At 39.5% G+C, this 14,422-nt stretch overlaps 1 protein-coding gene across 2 annotated transcripts; it reads left to right on the top strand.

The window, feature by feature from the left end:
* The first annotated feature begins 5,333 nt into the window (after positions 1-5,333).
* On the top strand, positions 5,334-10,210 carry hmgn6 (high mobility group nucleosome binding domain 6). Of its 2 annotated transcripts, none has more exons than XM_088344403.1 (6): positions 5,334-5,501; positions 6,452-6,478; positions 6,604-6,633; positions 8,984-9,034; positions 9,126-9,242; positions 9,313-10,210. In XM_088344403.1, exons 1-6 carry the CDS (start codon positions 5,487-5,489, stop codon positions 9,358-9,360), a joined length of 288 nt encoding a protein of 95 aa, XP_088200529.1. In that variant the 5' UTR covers positions 5,334-5,486; the 3' UTR covers positions 9,361-10,210. The 2 variants fall into 2 exon arrangements, with proteins under 2 accessions (XP_088200529.1, XP_088200528.1); XM_088344402.1 differs by having other exon boundaries at positions 5,337-5,501; positions 9,123-9,242.
* Positions 10,211-14,422: the final 4,212 nt, after the last annotated feature.

The following is a 14,422-nucleotide window of genomic DNA, read 5'->3' as shown; positions in this document are numbered from 1 at the left end:
AGTAATAAAGATGTGTTGAAGGATCAACTGTCATTACTCATCCATATCTCTGCTACGCTCACCACGCTGCTTCTCTACGCCCACTTGCCATATGGGGCTGCCATCACACTCTCAATCACTGGATACAGGAAGTAACACAAGGAAGTGCGGGGTTTCTTGATGTGTGGACAAAGATCTGATCAAAGCATATCCTGACATCTAATAGTGATTTATTATAGCAAAATTATTCACAGAGGCTTGATCCTTACCGATGCGCTGCTCCTAACCCGTTTATAAGTTGATGTTTTTTAAGTACTTTAACATTTTAACAACAATGCTTCTAAAGCCTATTTATACATCATAGCATTGGATGAGTTAATAAAAAAAATGTATTATACTACTGTTCAGTGGCGGGCCTTTCATTTCACACCTAGGTCTGTAAAAGTGCTACGACTGAATCAATCAAACCCTCAATAACTATTTTATAGCTATAAAACCTTTATTGTAGCTACAGCGGTGACACATACAAAATATCAATAATAACCTTGGAAAATTGCAACATTATTTAGAAATATATCCATACCTTACAAAATTGATTTTTATTGGTGCACAACATCCATCCTAATGTCTTTCCCCGAGAATATTTCAATTACTTTATCGTACAGATTATCCACGCATTTCAGTTCCCTCAAGAAGTTCTTTTCTATCGCCATTGAAGCTAATGCTGAAAGTTGCAGTGTTCCTTGGAGCTTGTGAGCCAGGTGTACCACTTAGATAGATAGATAGATAGATACTTTATTCATCCCCGAAGGGAAATTCACATTTCCAGCAGCATCCCTGAGCTGAGAACAGTACAATAATAAAGCCAAAAGAATACAATATACAAATACCCAGTGTGACGTGCAAATGCCCACTGTAGCGTGTTATATAGAGTAACTAAATAGTGCTACACAGAATACAGTTTGCAGTAAGATTCGGTAATATCCAATGTAGGTGGTGTGGTTTAATGTGGGCCTTTACTCTGCCGGGTGGAGTTAAAGAGCCTCATGGCATGAGGAAGAAAAGATCTCTTCAGTCTGTCCGTAGTACAAGACAGTGACAGCAGTCTGTCGCTGAAACTGCTCTTATGTCTGGAGATAATGCTGTGTAGTGGATGCGATGGATTGTCCATGATTGACCTCAGCTTTTTCAGTGCTCGTCTCTCAGCTACTGTTGTTAGGCTGTTCAGCTCTTTGCCCACAACAGAGCTCGCTTTCCTAGCCAGTTTATTGAGACGAGAGGCATCCTTCTTCTTGACGCTGCCTCCCTTGCAGTTGTCGTCGTCGTTGAGTCACTCAAGGCGCCTAAGGTAATCCATAGTAGCGCCAGACTCGCTCGTGGGAGGCTCCGTAGTTCTCCGAAGGAGAGGGGCTGCGACTGTCCTGTGCCGCCAGGCCTGACGGGGTGCGACCCAAGCAAACCAAGCAGACGAAGCCTCTAAAGTCCTTAGTACCTTCGGACATGATTTATGGAAGCCCCGTGGGCAGGTAGTACAGGTGATTGGGGTGTGGTCGCAGCGAATGGTTCGAAAGCACCACTGGCATTTGGACTGGGTGCCAGGGTTGCTCTCGAAGTCGCCCGCCCTAAGAAGAACAGAGAGAGGAGAGTAGAAGAGAGAGAAAGAGAGGGACATACGTATAGAAAGAGAGAAAGACAGACAGAGTAAAATGCAAAAAGGGGGAAAAGAGAGTGAGAGAGGTGGGGAGAGAGTAGGAAAGAGAGGGATAGAGAAAATGAGAGACAAGAGTGTAAAGGGGGAAGAGATAAATGGAGAGACAAAGAAGGAGAGAGGACCAAGAAAGAAAGAGAGAGCGAGTCTGAGTGGACTGAGTTGGATTCGTAAGGCTCCCGGGAGAGAGCCCTTCGCAGGACACCACGGGAAGGTTCCTAGTCTTTGTCCTGCACTTGCAGTTGTTGGGCTAATAGTGGCGAAACAATCATTTTCCCGATTGCGACAAGCTTGCCATCTTCGGAGTTGTTCGACCTTTCTCAATGATGTCCAGGTTTTATGAAAAATATGTTTAGAAAATGGCTTTAACAGTACATCTGTGACCAAATCTATTTCTTACCCTACAGCTATTTTGGGTTGAGAAAAACAGTACTGAATCTGCACAATAATATATTTACTTCTGCAGCTTGCTAAAAATACAGTTTAGTTATAAATCTATAAATAACCAATCATTCCTCCTGGTCCTCTTCAGGTTTAACAGTGATTGGTTGGCACCATCACTTTGGGGCATTACCCCCAGCCAATCATAGTACCGGTATGTGAAAACACAGGCATTCTACTAAGCCTGCAGAAAGGCCATCATTGGTTGAAGCAACAGCTTTATCAACATTTGTTTTATGCTACAGAGCCCGCAGAACCAATTGTGAAGGCCTTGAGGTAGATTTCTGGGCCTAGTAACAAGTAATGGCTGAAATATGACTGGTTAAATGCTTAAGTATAAAGACACATCTGAAAGCAGCGTTACCAGGGGAAAAGCAATGAAAGATGCTGACAGACAGTTTGAAATTATTTAATAAGTATTGATGGACAAAATATAATTAACATCACATTGTTCAGATATTTTGGGGGGCCAGCAGAGAAGGCCCCTTAAAGTAAAAAAAAAGCAGGAGCCCTGAAAAACAATCTACACCGCTGAATGTTGGTTAAAACTGTCTTTTTAGTGCAAGCAATAAACCATGAAAAATGTAATACATAAACATATATGTACAGATCAACTGAAAAATAAATGATAACAATCAAAACATTTTTAGCTTTCTATACACTCAACAAATTTACAGTCAAACAACAACACAAAATCCTTGAAAAAAATAATTGAAAACATATTATTAAGTGCTATAAATGGACTATAAAATAAAATAACTTTTGACAATTCAACTTTTGACTAATGTGGGCTGAATCCACACCTGTCAACTTGAAACATTTCCCTGTGTTTTATACATTTTTTGTTCATTTCATACTGTGTATGCCATACAATATTTTTTTGCATGTAAATTTTACTCAAAGTTTTTTTTTATTAGACCAATCGTGTCTTGACCATTTTGGCTCTAATCTGGATTGTCTCAGCCTCTGGTAGCAGACGACAATGTCATTGTAGATTGCCAATTATGTCGCGGTATTTTCTACATATTCTGTTTGCTTTGAGTAAATAATTGGCGTGTTGTGTTTGTAAGATTTATTATCGCTAAATAAGAGGCATTGCAATCATTAACAAGGGGCGGGTTAAATGGTGTGTGAAATAACACAAAATCTCTGAAAACACGCAAAAATATAAATTAAAATGTGTAAAACACGGGAAAAAAATATCATTAGTCTCTTCTGATAATGGCCTTTAGAAACAGTACTTAAGCTTTGAGGGACTGATTTGGCTTCCTCTGTCAGTCATAAACAATGCACAATGCTTTTTTAATTAAAACTAGTTATAAATAGGACCATTTTCCTGCTTTGACTCATTTTTTTATATCCTTTCCTAATTTTTGTCAACTCAAGGCTGCCGCTCCTCCCAAATCTCTGCTCAATGCACAAATGAGAAGATACTGCCACAACTCCAAACATATTGACCTCTAAAGATGTACCCAAACAGATTTTGTTTTTAATCATGCACAGAACGTGTATTTTTCCCCGCCCCAAGATTCTGCAAATATGCTGCAAAATATTTTTACACGCTGGGGGACTCTAGAAATGTTGTCCCAAAGTTGATCAATCTGGCTTGTTTTGTATAGCTTTGACGTCATTGAAGGAACACAACACTTTCAAAATGGCGAATCCCATTAACACAACATGTGAGGCAGCTTCGAAAAAAGATGGTGAGTGTAGTAAACAGTGATTGACCACAACCCATTGCTGTTTGGAGAATTTGGAATTCCTCTTACCGCGTTGCTAAAGGCCTTGTGACTGTTTTGTTGAAGTTGTGTGCTTTGACCACAAAAAGTTGCGTGAGGTGGGTTAACCTGCCGCCGTTACATTGTGTGTTCATTCTTTTCATTCTCTTAGGTAGGCAATTGTGGCTTTTCAATTGTGTTGTTTGCCATGAGTGTTCCTGTTAGTATCATATTTTTTGGCTAGCTCCTTTTTTGTGTCGGGCTGCAGAAAGCTTCCAGTCTTGTTACCACCTGTTAGCAGACAGCTAGCCTGCCGTGCCCATTGGTTTATTCCCACGTTGGTCACCGTAGACAGTTTTCATTGTTGGTTTCTGGTTAGCCTGGCTGCTCACTGTGTTTTTGGTCAGACAGCCATGCGTTTTTCTGCCAAGGCTGGGACCGCCTCCTGTTGATGGTTACGTTTAGCCCCAGTTAGCAGCCGGCTAGCCTGCCATGTCAATTGGATTGATATCGTCCGGGTTTGTGCCTGTTGCTATAGCCACTTTTGGTTTCTTTGTTAAACTGCCTGTTTTTTGGTTAGCCAGCCTTGCGTTTTTCCGATGAGGCTGGAGCCGCCTTTCGTTGATCATACTAGACATCCCCCGTTACCACTCGGTGTGTTCATTTTGCCTATTAGCCCCTTTTTGGCTACCCGCCTTTGTGGTACAGCATCCACCCTTGACACAATGACTAGGCATTCTCCACAGAAACTACCAAAACTTTGCCTTAAAACACTTGTAACCTCTTCGACTGGTGACTGGCTTGAATGAGGTTATTATTAATACTTTTTTTGTCGCAGCTGTAGCTTCAGTAAATGCTTTATAGCCATAGAACAGTGATTGATTAGTAATGCTGAAGGCGTAGGTGTGGAATGCACGACCTGCTATTAAAAACCATGTACTATATCCTAAAATGTTGTATGTTTAAGAATTTGAACAGAAAAAAAACGTCTCAAAGTGAGCCAGCTCCTGTTAAGTAGGGAGCCAGCTCCCCATGGAACACTTTAAAGAGTTGTCTCTTAGAGCCGTTTTGTTCGCGAATGACACATCACTAGAGGGAAGCCGAAACAAAAAAAAAATAGGTCAGCGAGGTGAGGAATGGGCGCCATTTTGGACACAAACACGACAAAAAAAATCACTCTTTGTAAATAGAAGTAGCATTCCATTGTCTATTTTTCGAAAAAGAACGATAAGCGCGCCTTTAACGTTGGATGTGCTACCGACGGTGGCTTGAGCATGGCAGGTTTTCCATGAATCTCCCCCTCCCTCCATTTATACAATTACTACACATGTATTCAGCGGGTCCTTTCATTCTCGTCCTCCCATCTGCCCCTGTAAGAAGAAGCCATTCGAGCGGAGCCGCTCACTATCATCGGCTTGAAAATTCCAAGTGTTCCGCAGCTCCGAAAGACGCCACGCTATTGGCTGGCTCAGCCGTCAATCTCCTGATTAGCCGCACCCCTCCCCCCATTCAACCACTCGCCTCTCTGTTTCTGTGTGTTTACTACACTGGTCAGCATAGGAGAGCTTCGTCTTCGCATGCACTCAGAGCAACTGTTTAATTTTAAGTCGTGTTTGCGTTAGAACCTCCAAAAGATCAACATGCCCAGGAGAAAGGTGAGGAATCTATAACGATTAAATATATTTTGAGGTTTATATGGCGCGCGGATGCAATGCAAACGCGTGCGACACATTCCTCTGAGACATTACTTAATTATAACACGATGTATAATCTTCACATGTGTTCGATAATTTTTTCCCGTCTTCTACAAATAATGAGGATTTTTTGCGTCTCGGAATGAATATTTTCCCGCGTTTTATTGTTGTATTTTTCGTGTAAGCCGCCGCTGTCCGTTATGAAGCTCGAAGTCGGTGTCTCCATGCAGTTAAAGCACAAGCGGCAGCAGCCATGCTTTGCAGCTCTTGTTCACCTTCGTCGGCGAAGCCAGTCTTGAACAAACGGCTTGCTTATCGTCGTCTAAGCGACAAACCGCACCTAGGTAGTGCAAAAAAATACTACGGCGACTTAACTTTGCGTTTTGGCCACAAAATCCTTTCTTTGCCGTCTCGTTTTGATACATTTTTATATTTTCTCTCTTTGTTCGTTGTCCCGGACGGGTGCGGTAGCGCCGTGCTGCCTGATGGGGGCGCTTTCGAGGTTGCTCCCCCGCCCTCCCAGCTCTGAGACTCCCGCGCCAGCTTTCAAATCTGAGCTGCTTGCATTGAATGGAGAGGCAAAAATGGGGGAGTGAAAGCGACAAGGCCGGCCTGGGCCCTCCAATTGTGGCCCCTAGGGACCCGCATGCTAAAGTTCTCCGAGCCCCCCTCGTCTGCTACCCTTTGCCGCCTTATTTCCCCTGCCCTAAAACGTTCAAAGGGGCTGTATTTGTCACACTTTGGTGTTTATGTCTGATATGAAAAAGATTTTTCAACACCTGTAATGTTAATCATAATACGTGCACAACTTGCATTTTTTGTGCTTTGTTCTACATATATCCACCAATTACTCTTTTTAATCTCACAATTTGCACAATTCCCTGTTAAACTGTTTTGCTGTTCTTTTACAGAGACAAGAAACTGATGAGAAGGAGGAGGTAAGTTTTGGTAATGTTAAAAAGCACCAATATGTCAAATGTTAAACCTTTAATATGTATTTTCCCTTGCACATTGTATTATTTTACAAAGCAAGTTGATTAATATATAAAGTGTTCCTTTTCAGCCCAAAAGGAGATCTGCCCGGTTATCAGAGGTAAGAGAACCCAAATGGTTAGTGGTAAATAATATGGATAAATAACGTAAGATATGTATATGTATACATATATTTACTTAAAATAGGTGTTAAAATATGCAACATTTGCTTTATGTAATCATTTTAATTCTCATTAATGCCCACGCACTGTCATAAGTGTAGCAAAAACAACAATTGTATCATCTATGCTATTAGGTAGAGGAAGAACAGCTATTGGACTAGTTTTAGGTTTATGAGTGGTAAGATTAATAGAGGAAACACAAAAGTCAAAATTAGTTGGAACAATAGGCAGCAATTCGATAAGCAGTGGACAACATTTAACGTAAGTTATTGTAAAAGTACACTCTTGCTTGGATTAAGGTGGTTGATCTTCGCAGGATTTACTTTTATGCGCACCTATAGTATCTTAGAGTTAACTTAAATCTGTGTCAGAATTTACAGCCACTCAATAATATGATTAAAAATTTAGTGACAATTTTCGTGATCGAAAAGAACAAAAGCGGTATATACTGCTAATATACACTCCATTAAAATTATTATATTAAAAAGAACCAATTTTGTGTTAAAAGCACTTAAATGCAAGTTAGATTTTGTTTGCAAGGCTTCAATTTTTGAAATCAAACAAGTCCTTTCAAGAATAGTGCATAATAACTTGTGTTTTGGAATTAATACTACATACATGCTAAGGCATTTTTAGGACTTCAGTGGAATTTTAAACTGTTATTAGAGGCAAAATATTATTTATTTTTTCATTATTGTAAAAACTTGTGTGGCAGAGCTTCAAAGTTCTGTGCTGTTTGTTAGCACCTAGATGTTTATTTAACTTTATCAAATAATGTAACATTTAACTCCAGCATTCTGTTAAAAAAAACTCAACTATTTTATTGTTGTGTAATCAAGGAAAAGGCAAACCCTTAACTCGGATTTACTCAATGTTAGCAAGAATGCTGTTTTTGATCAACTCCATTAACTGCTATCCATAACAATAATGGCTGTCTACTGTATTGTCATTATTTATCTCCTAATTAGCAACTTAAAGAAAAAAATACTCAACTCTTATACATAAAAACACATTCATCAAAATGCCATTTGACATGGTTGGATAATGTACTAACGAGAACCTAAGTAAATAATACATTAAAACCATAGCGAACCATCAACTTGACTGCTATTAAAACGTTTTGCCCATGTCATAATATTGTACTCATTTTGCCATATGTGTGAACTTTTCACTGGTGAAATTGTGAAACTCACATTTTAAATAAGATAAATTGTCAAATGTGGCAGATGGCCTTTGGTCATTTTAAGCATTTCGTAAATTCTTAAAGTAAAATCTACACAAAATATCAGCTGATTTTTTTTCATATTTTAAATTATTCTTCTCATATTTTAGTTACACATTAAAAACTATTTTGAAATAAGCAACAGCTGTAAAATTATCAAACATTTCTACCAACAGGGCTAAAATACCTTTTTTTAATCAGAGACTGAAAAATTATATTTGGCTGAGAATTTTTTCCATCTTAAGTATTATTGTTTTATCTGAAGAGAATATATCTTCTTTTCGTGCGATATGAGAAAGTGTATACTTATAATAATCAAAATTGTCTTATCTAGCAGATGTTAGTAGGCTTCTCTCAATTCAAACAGTGTGACTCTAGTGGTAAAAACTCAAATTGATTTAAAATAATATTTATTTTTAACAATAAGCAAGAATACGTGCACTATAAATTAAATAGGTAATTTTCACAATACTGATAATTTTATAGATAAGCAATTATTTGACATGCGAGCCTCGCCTAAAGGGAACTGACAAAGTTGTCCGCCATCTTACTGACACTGGTACCCATAACCTTAAAAAGGCTGGACCAAAATTTGGGAAGTAATCTTGTGCAGTTTGGTCACTTTGAGTCGTTTGTATTTTCTATTATGCATTTTAGCACCACACCATAAGGCAAGCTCTTTAAGTCAAATAATACACACTATACCTTTTAAGATCTTTTGTTTCTAATTTGGGTAGGAAATATTCATTTTAATTAGATCAATTTGGTAGACGAGGTCTTCTTGCTTATTTTAAGTATGGTTTTAGTTATGTGGTGAACAAGATAAAGTATTTTCGGATTAGAATAATCCTTAAAATAGTAGTCTGCCCCCCAATGAGGTTAGATTGTTTTATATACAGTCTTAACTAATAGAATAAATAAATCAAGAAAGAACAGAAGAGTGGGTTTGAATGGTGTTGACATTTTGGAGTTAGCAATTAAAAACACGTTGATTTCCTACACAGACAAACTTGTGCAAAATCCCAAACTATATTTATTTGAACTTCTTTTCTTTTTTTTCTCTTAAGCTGAAGCCGGCTGCATCTAAGGTGGAACCAAAGGTTAAGAAAGCACCTAAGGTAAAAGAAGCTAGCCTGGCGCATAATAGTCTGTCCTAGCATCTGCACACTAAATTCTGATATATTTCCCCCTTTTTGCCTATCTAAGAAGGAGAAGGCTGTGAACGACAAGAAAGACGACAAGAAGACAAAGAAGACAAAAGAGAACGCAGATGCTGAGGCCAACGAGGAGAATCACTCGGAGAACGGCGAGGCCAAGACCAACGAGGCGAGTGCACACTCAAGTCTTGCCCTGGTCGAAGCTGAACCCTGTGTTTGACCTGTTTTGTCCCTTGCAGGTGGAGGAAGCCCCTGAAGAGGCCAAGGAAGAGGCCAAATCCGAGTAGCACCACTGCCCCACGTACGGCCCAAACGCCCTCACCCAGCCCGCCCTTCGAACCTCCCTTCTCAAGTCTCTCACATGGTTTTCCCTCAAGGCGTATTGTTAACAGAGGAATATTTTTATCAATGATTTTATAAGTATCCGTACAGATTTTTAGCACAAAAAGCAAAGCCGATTATGGAGCACCTTGCAGATTTGCAGTGGTCATATCAAGTGTCTGCAAGTGAGACAAAACACACTAAAATCTTTTTTAAATGGCATTTCGTGATTGTTCGAGCCTTGTTTGGTGTAGAAAGTAAATAACCCCCACCCCTTACCCTCCGCACCCTTCGTCGGATTGGCTCTGTTGTGATTCGTGCGTTCCTGTGTTTTTCCTCCCATCTCCTCCTCTGCAGATTAGTCCTTGCCCCCTCAGTCCGACTTCGTATACATGTTTTATTAACGGTTCGGCCCCTGTCGTCGTGGTTGTTTCTTTTAGATCTCTTAATGTGCAGTGAGTTCTCTTTTTATTGTGTCTTTTTTTTCCCCTTCACTGAAAATGTGTTTTTAAAAAGTAATTAAGCCCATCGCCCTGAAGAAAGAGGAAGACGAACATGCGAAACATTCCTGGAACAGTTATGCTTCCTACCCGTGTCCAAGACGACCCTGTGTTAAGAGCAAGACGGGGAAAAATCCCATAAAACAGCTCCCACAACATCCACGCTGTCACGTCAACTTTTTTTCTTCGAACGGTTGTTGCTCTTTCTTTGTCAACAATTTCAACCTGGAAATCACTCATGTATGCAGGTGTCTGGTCCCGCTCATATGTTCTGAAATTCTCTAAATAAAAACAGTCCTGGGAATTTTCCTCATAATTTCGTGTTTGGAGACTGATTTTTGAAGAAGAAAAAAAACCACTTATACAAATGGTGGTGAACAAACAAGACATCTTGACAAAGATTTGCAATAACATCTGGCAAATAGGACAGTTGCCATATGTATGGACAAAATTGTTAGTCATTATGCCACCAAAGGAAGCAACATCCAACTACAGAATCATCAGCCTTGCTAGTCAAGTTATGTTGAAAGTCCTATGAAACGGACTGAAACCACAGACTAAAGACATACTACCTGAACAGTAAGGGAAGAAGCACCACAGAAAATTTTTAATCCGGGCATCCTATGCAAGAATATTCAACATCACCAGAGAAACCTCTATCATGTCTGTTGATTTCAAGAAGGCTACCATGTGGAAATAGAGCATGGACCAGATAGTTCGGACCATTGAAAAGCTGTACACCAATCTAAACAGTGTAGTATTGACTAATAGTACAATTGAGCATGATTTCAAACCACAGTTAATGTGAGACAAGGCAGATTTGTCTCCGACTTTATTCAAAACCTTACTGGTGAGAAAGATGACTGAAGCCGAGACCAACATGTAGGTAGTCAGCATCGGACGATGTAACGCCACTAACCTGTGTTCTGCTAAAGTTATTGCTAAACTGTCAGGAGAACAGCATCTCCTAGATCTGATCACTCACATGGACAATATATCAACCCAGTATGGGCTGGAAATCAACACAGAAAAACACAAGGTATCACCACAAACATCACCAAGCACTTGAACCTGTTCCCTAATTGAATTTCTTGAAGCTGGTATATCAAAAGAGGGGCCAAAACCAGAAATCATGTCCAGGAAAGCACAACTCACAGCTGCGCTTGTCACACTTAAACCCATCTGGAGGGACACGAACACAGCAGTGAAATCAAAGATCATACTCCATTCTTGCGAAACATGGTCTCTCGCAACAAAGCTGAGAAGGATAACCCAGGACATCAAGATATGATGCCACTAGAAAGATCTAGGCATCAGCTACATAACCCATGTGACAAACGAAAACGTGCACAACACTATCGGGGCACCCTACAAGAACTGTTGCCAACTGTTCAATGACTAAAACTGCAGTAGTATGTTCATGCCAAAAGTTAATCATGCCTGGCCAAGTTCCAGGGCACAGTCCTAGGAGGGAGGAGGAGAGGAAGACAAAAATAACTAGGCCAGCAACATCAAGGAATGGGCCTGTGCCAATTTTGCCACAACCCAAACTCTGGCCATGAACCATCAGAAGTGGAAAAGGCTGAGAGTTGGTACCCTGATGGTTAAGTGGTTTGTGAACTGTGAAAAAACACATATGTGTGCTGTCTGCTTCACTATAAATAAACTATTGTTCCATTGGCAAATAACTGTTACATTCTGGTGTGAGCGCATCCTATATAAGTTGGCACAAAAGTAAGATTTCAAGAAGCATTCATTTAAAGAAGAGTAGGTAGCAAAAGACCTTCAAAGACCGATCAAAGGAGGCTCTGCAACTTATGTCTGCTACAGAGGATATGCAACACTAACTCAGACTTAAAACATGAATGAAAAGTCATGCAAAATGAATCTTCACAGATAGGTTGAAAAACAAAGGCTGTCGTGACAAGAACACAAATCAAATGATTTAACAATAGCTTGTCATGTGGGCATTGAGCAAGAATGAGAGATAATTATCCGACAGCCAAGAAGGCAGCGAGTGCTCTTTTAATACGTTCTAGAACTCATTGAACTCATAGTATAGGGACCTCAAACACAGATATTACAATAACCTTTATAATTTTAAGTATTGTTCATTTATATTGGTTATCAATACAACATTTTTATACTGTGGTTAACATTTACCTTATTTTTCTATTAAAAAAAGAAAAACATTCTCAAAATTAGCACAATTGTCCCCACCCAAATTGTTACATCTAGCTAAGGATTTATTTTGTCATTTTGCTTTTTCTAAAAGCAAGAAGCATCCTTAAAATTAGTCAAATTGTCTCCTATTTCAGATTATATTTCTCATTTGAAGGACTTACTGTATGTTGTAATTGTAAAAATATGATATATGCATAGAAATTAATAACAATCACATCTTAAAAATACATAAGCAAAATGATCTTCCAAACAAGGGTATAGGTTTAAAATCGGTGGGGAAATAACATATCTTTTAAAAAGTGATCACATCATATTGTTGGGGGCAAGCAAATGTTGCCCAACTCACAAAAAAGTCACTCTCAGCTTCAAAAAAGTTGGCAAACTTTGGGCCCTTCCTGTTGATTTTGAAGCATTTGGGCGACTTTATAGTCCCTCATGTTCAAATTGGATGATTTCAGATTGGGGCCTGTTTGTGGCCACTTACGGTTGAAGTTTGGCCTCTACCTGTGGATTTGAGGTACTCTGGTTCACTTGAGGTTGGACGTGGAGCACTTCTGTGACAATTCCTGCCCAGATGTATTAGTGTAAAAATTGCCCTAGACAAAAAAGATGAAGTTTTTACAAGTTACATAAAATATTGCTCTTATTTTTACACTAGTGATCAATGAAAGTGTTTCTCAGCTGGTGGGCTGGGACACAAAAGTAGGTTATGGAACTGTTGTCAGTGGGTGGCCTTTTCCTTGGCAAAATAATGCTAAGAAGAGGAAAAAAACTGAGGTTCATATACACTCCTTAAGAGTAGATGGCGGAAATGCCCTGTTCGATCTCTTCTATCTGTTCAGTCAATCGGTGAATTTGAGAGGGACCACATCTCCTCTTATTGTGATTTTGTTGGTTTTATTTCCTTTTTCTCCTATGAGTAATGGTTCTTGAGAAGAATAATCATAATAGGAAGGAAAAGTGGAAAACAGTGACAACAACGATCGTGTCGAAGAAGGAAACAATTGCAAAATACTAAGATAGCGTACGAGTGTCTTCTGGAAAGTCCTACTAAAAGGACTCAAATCTTAGGCTAAGAGCTATCTTGGATCCATCCATTCATTATCTGCACCGCTTATGCTCAGTAGGGTCGCGGTGGTGCTGGAGCCCATCACAGCTATCTTTGGGCAGTGGGCAGGGGACACCTTGAACTGGTCGTCAGCCAGTCACAGGGCACACAGAGACAGACAACTCACTCACTCATCCACACCTAGGAAAATTTGGACCAGCCAACTAACCTGACATTTTTGGAATGTGGGAGGAAACCGGAGTGCCCGGAGGAAACCCACGCAAGCACGGGGAGAACATGCAAACTTTTTCATGACCTCAGAACTGTGCCGCACACGCGCTAACCACTGCGCTGCTGTGCTGCCCTGCTAAAAAACATATGGTTTAAAAAGGTTATATTATTTGCCTTTACCAGTATATTAATCTTTATTAACTACATAATCAAATAGTTACCCATGTTTATGTACAAACCTTTTGAATAATAATGTTTATATTTTAGTACGTGGCTGATATAAATAAATTTTAGGGGGTCGCTTGTGTGCGACTTAGGCTTGAATGCAAGTAATACGGTGTGTGAAGTTGTCTTGGTTTTGCTGGTCATTTTTTAATTTTTTAAATAACATTTTAAGAGGGTCAGTATATTCTACTATCCCTTTTCAAACGGCACAATCCTTTCATTGGATACCTTTGAGAAGTCAATCATCTTTTCTTGATTTGGTTCGCAGCTTGTCTTCAGGGTGATATTTTGAATCCTCAAGTCAGGCCAGTTGAGAACCAGTGATCTAATGTGTGGGAAAATAATTATAGTTAGAACATATATTTGGATTATTCACACTGCTTTTTGTGCATTTCATTTATTTCTTTACCCATTTTGTATGTGTCTGTGTATTTAATGTTTTGTTATGTTGAGTGGGAGGGGAGTGTTGTTTTCTTATTGTATGTTTAATGTCTTTATACAGCACTTTGAGTTTCATTTCATTGTCTCATAAGAGTGATACAAACAATTTAATTTAATATTGGTGGGGACCTACCTCCTCTGTTAATGCCAAAACTACACCCCTGCTCCCAAAGCAGTTTTTTAAAGTGGGATGGTTGACACAATGGAGGTCATGCACAGCTCTGATATCAGAATGTCAGCTTCTCGTTTTGTGTAATTCTTCCATCAGCTTCGAGTAGCCCCTATTTTCCACAATGACCCTGGTTGGCTGAATTTTCTCTTGTGGACAAATGATCCTGCAAGAATCCCTGTTTAAGCACCCTGACCCAGATCACCATTATATTATTTCTTTGCAATCTG

The sequence above is a fragment of the Urocampus carinirostris genome, chromosome 9 (genome assembly GCF_059441175.1).
Source record: "Urocampus carinirostris isolate Australia breed hairy pipefish chromosome 9, RoL_Ucar_1.0, whole genome shotgun sequence".
Lineage (NCBI taxonomy): Eukaryota > Metazoa > Chordata > Actinopteri > Syngnathiformes > Syngnathidae > Urocampus > Urocampus carinirostris.
Note: the sequence above shows the minus strand (reverse complement) of the source record. Positions and strands in the feature narration are given on the sequence as shown.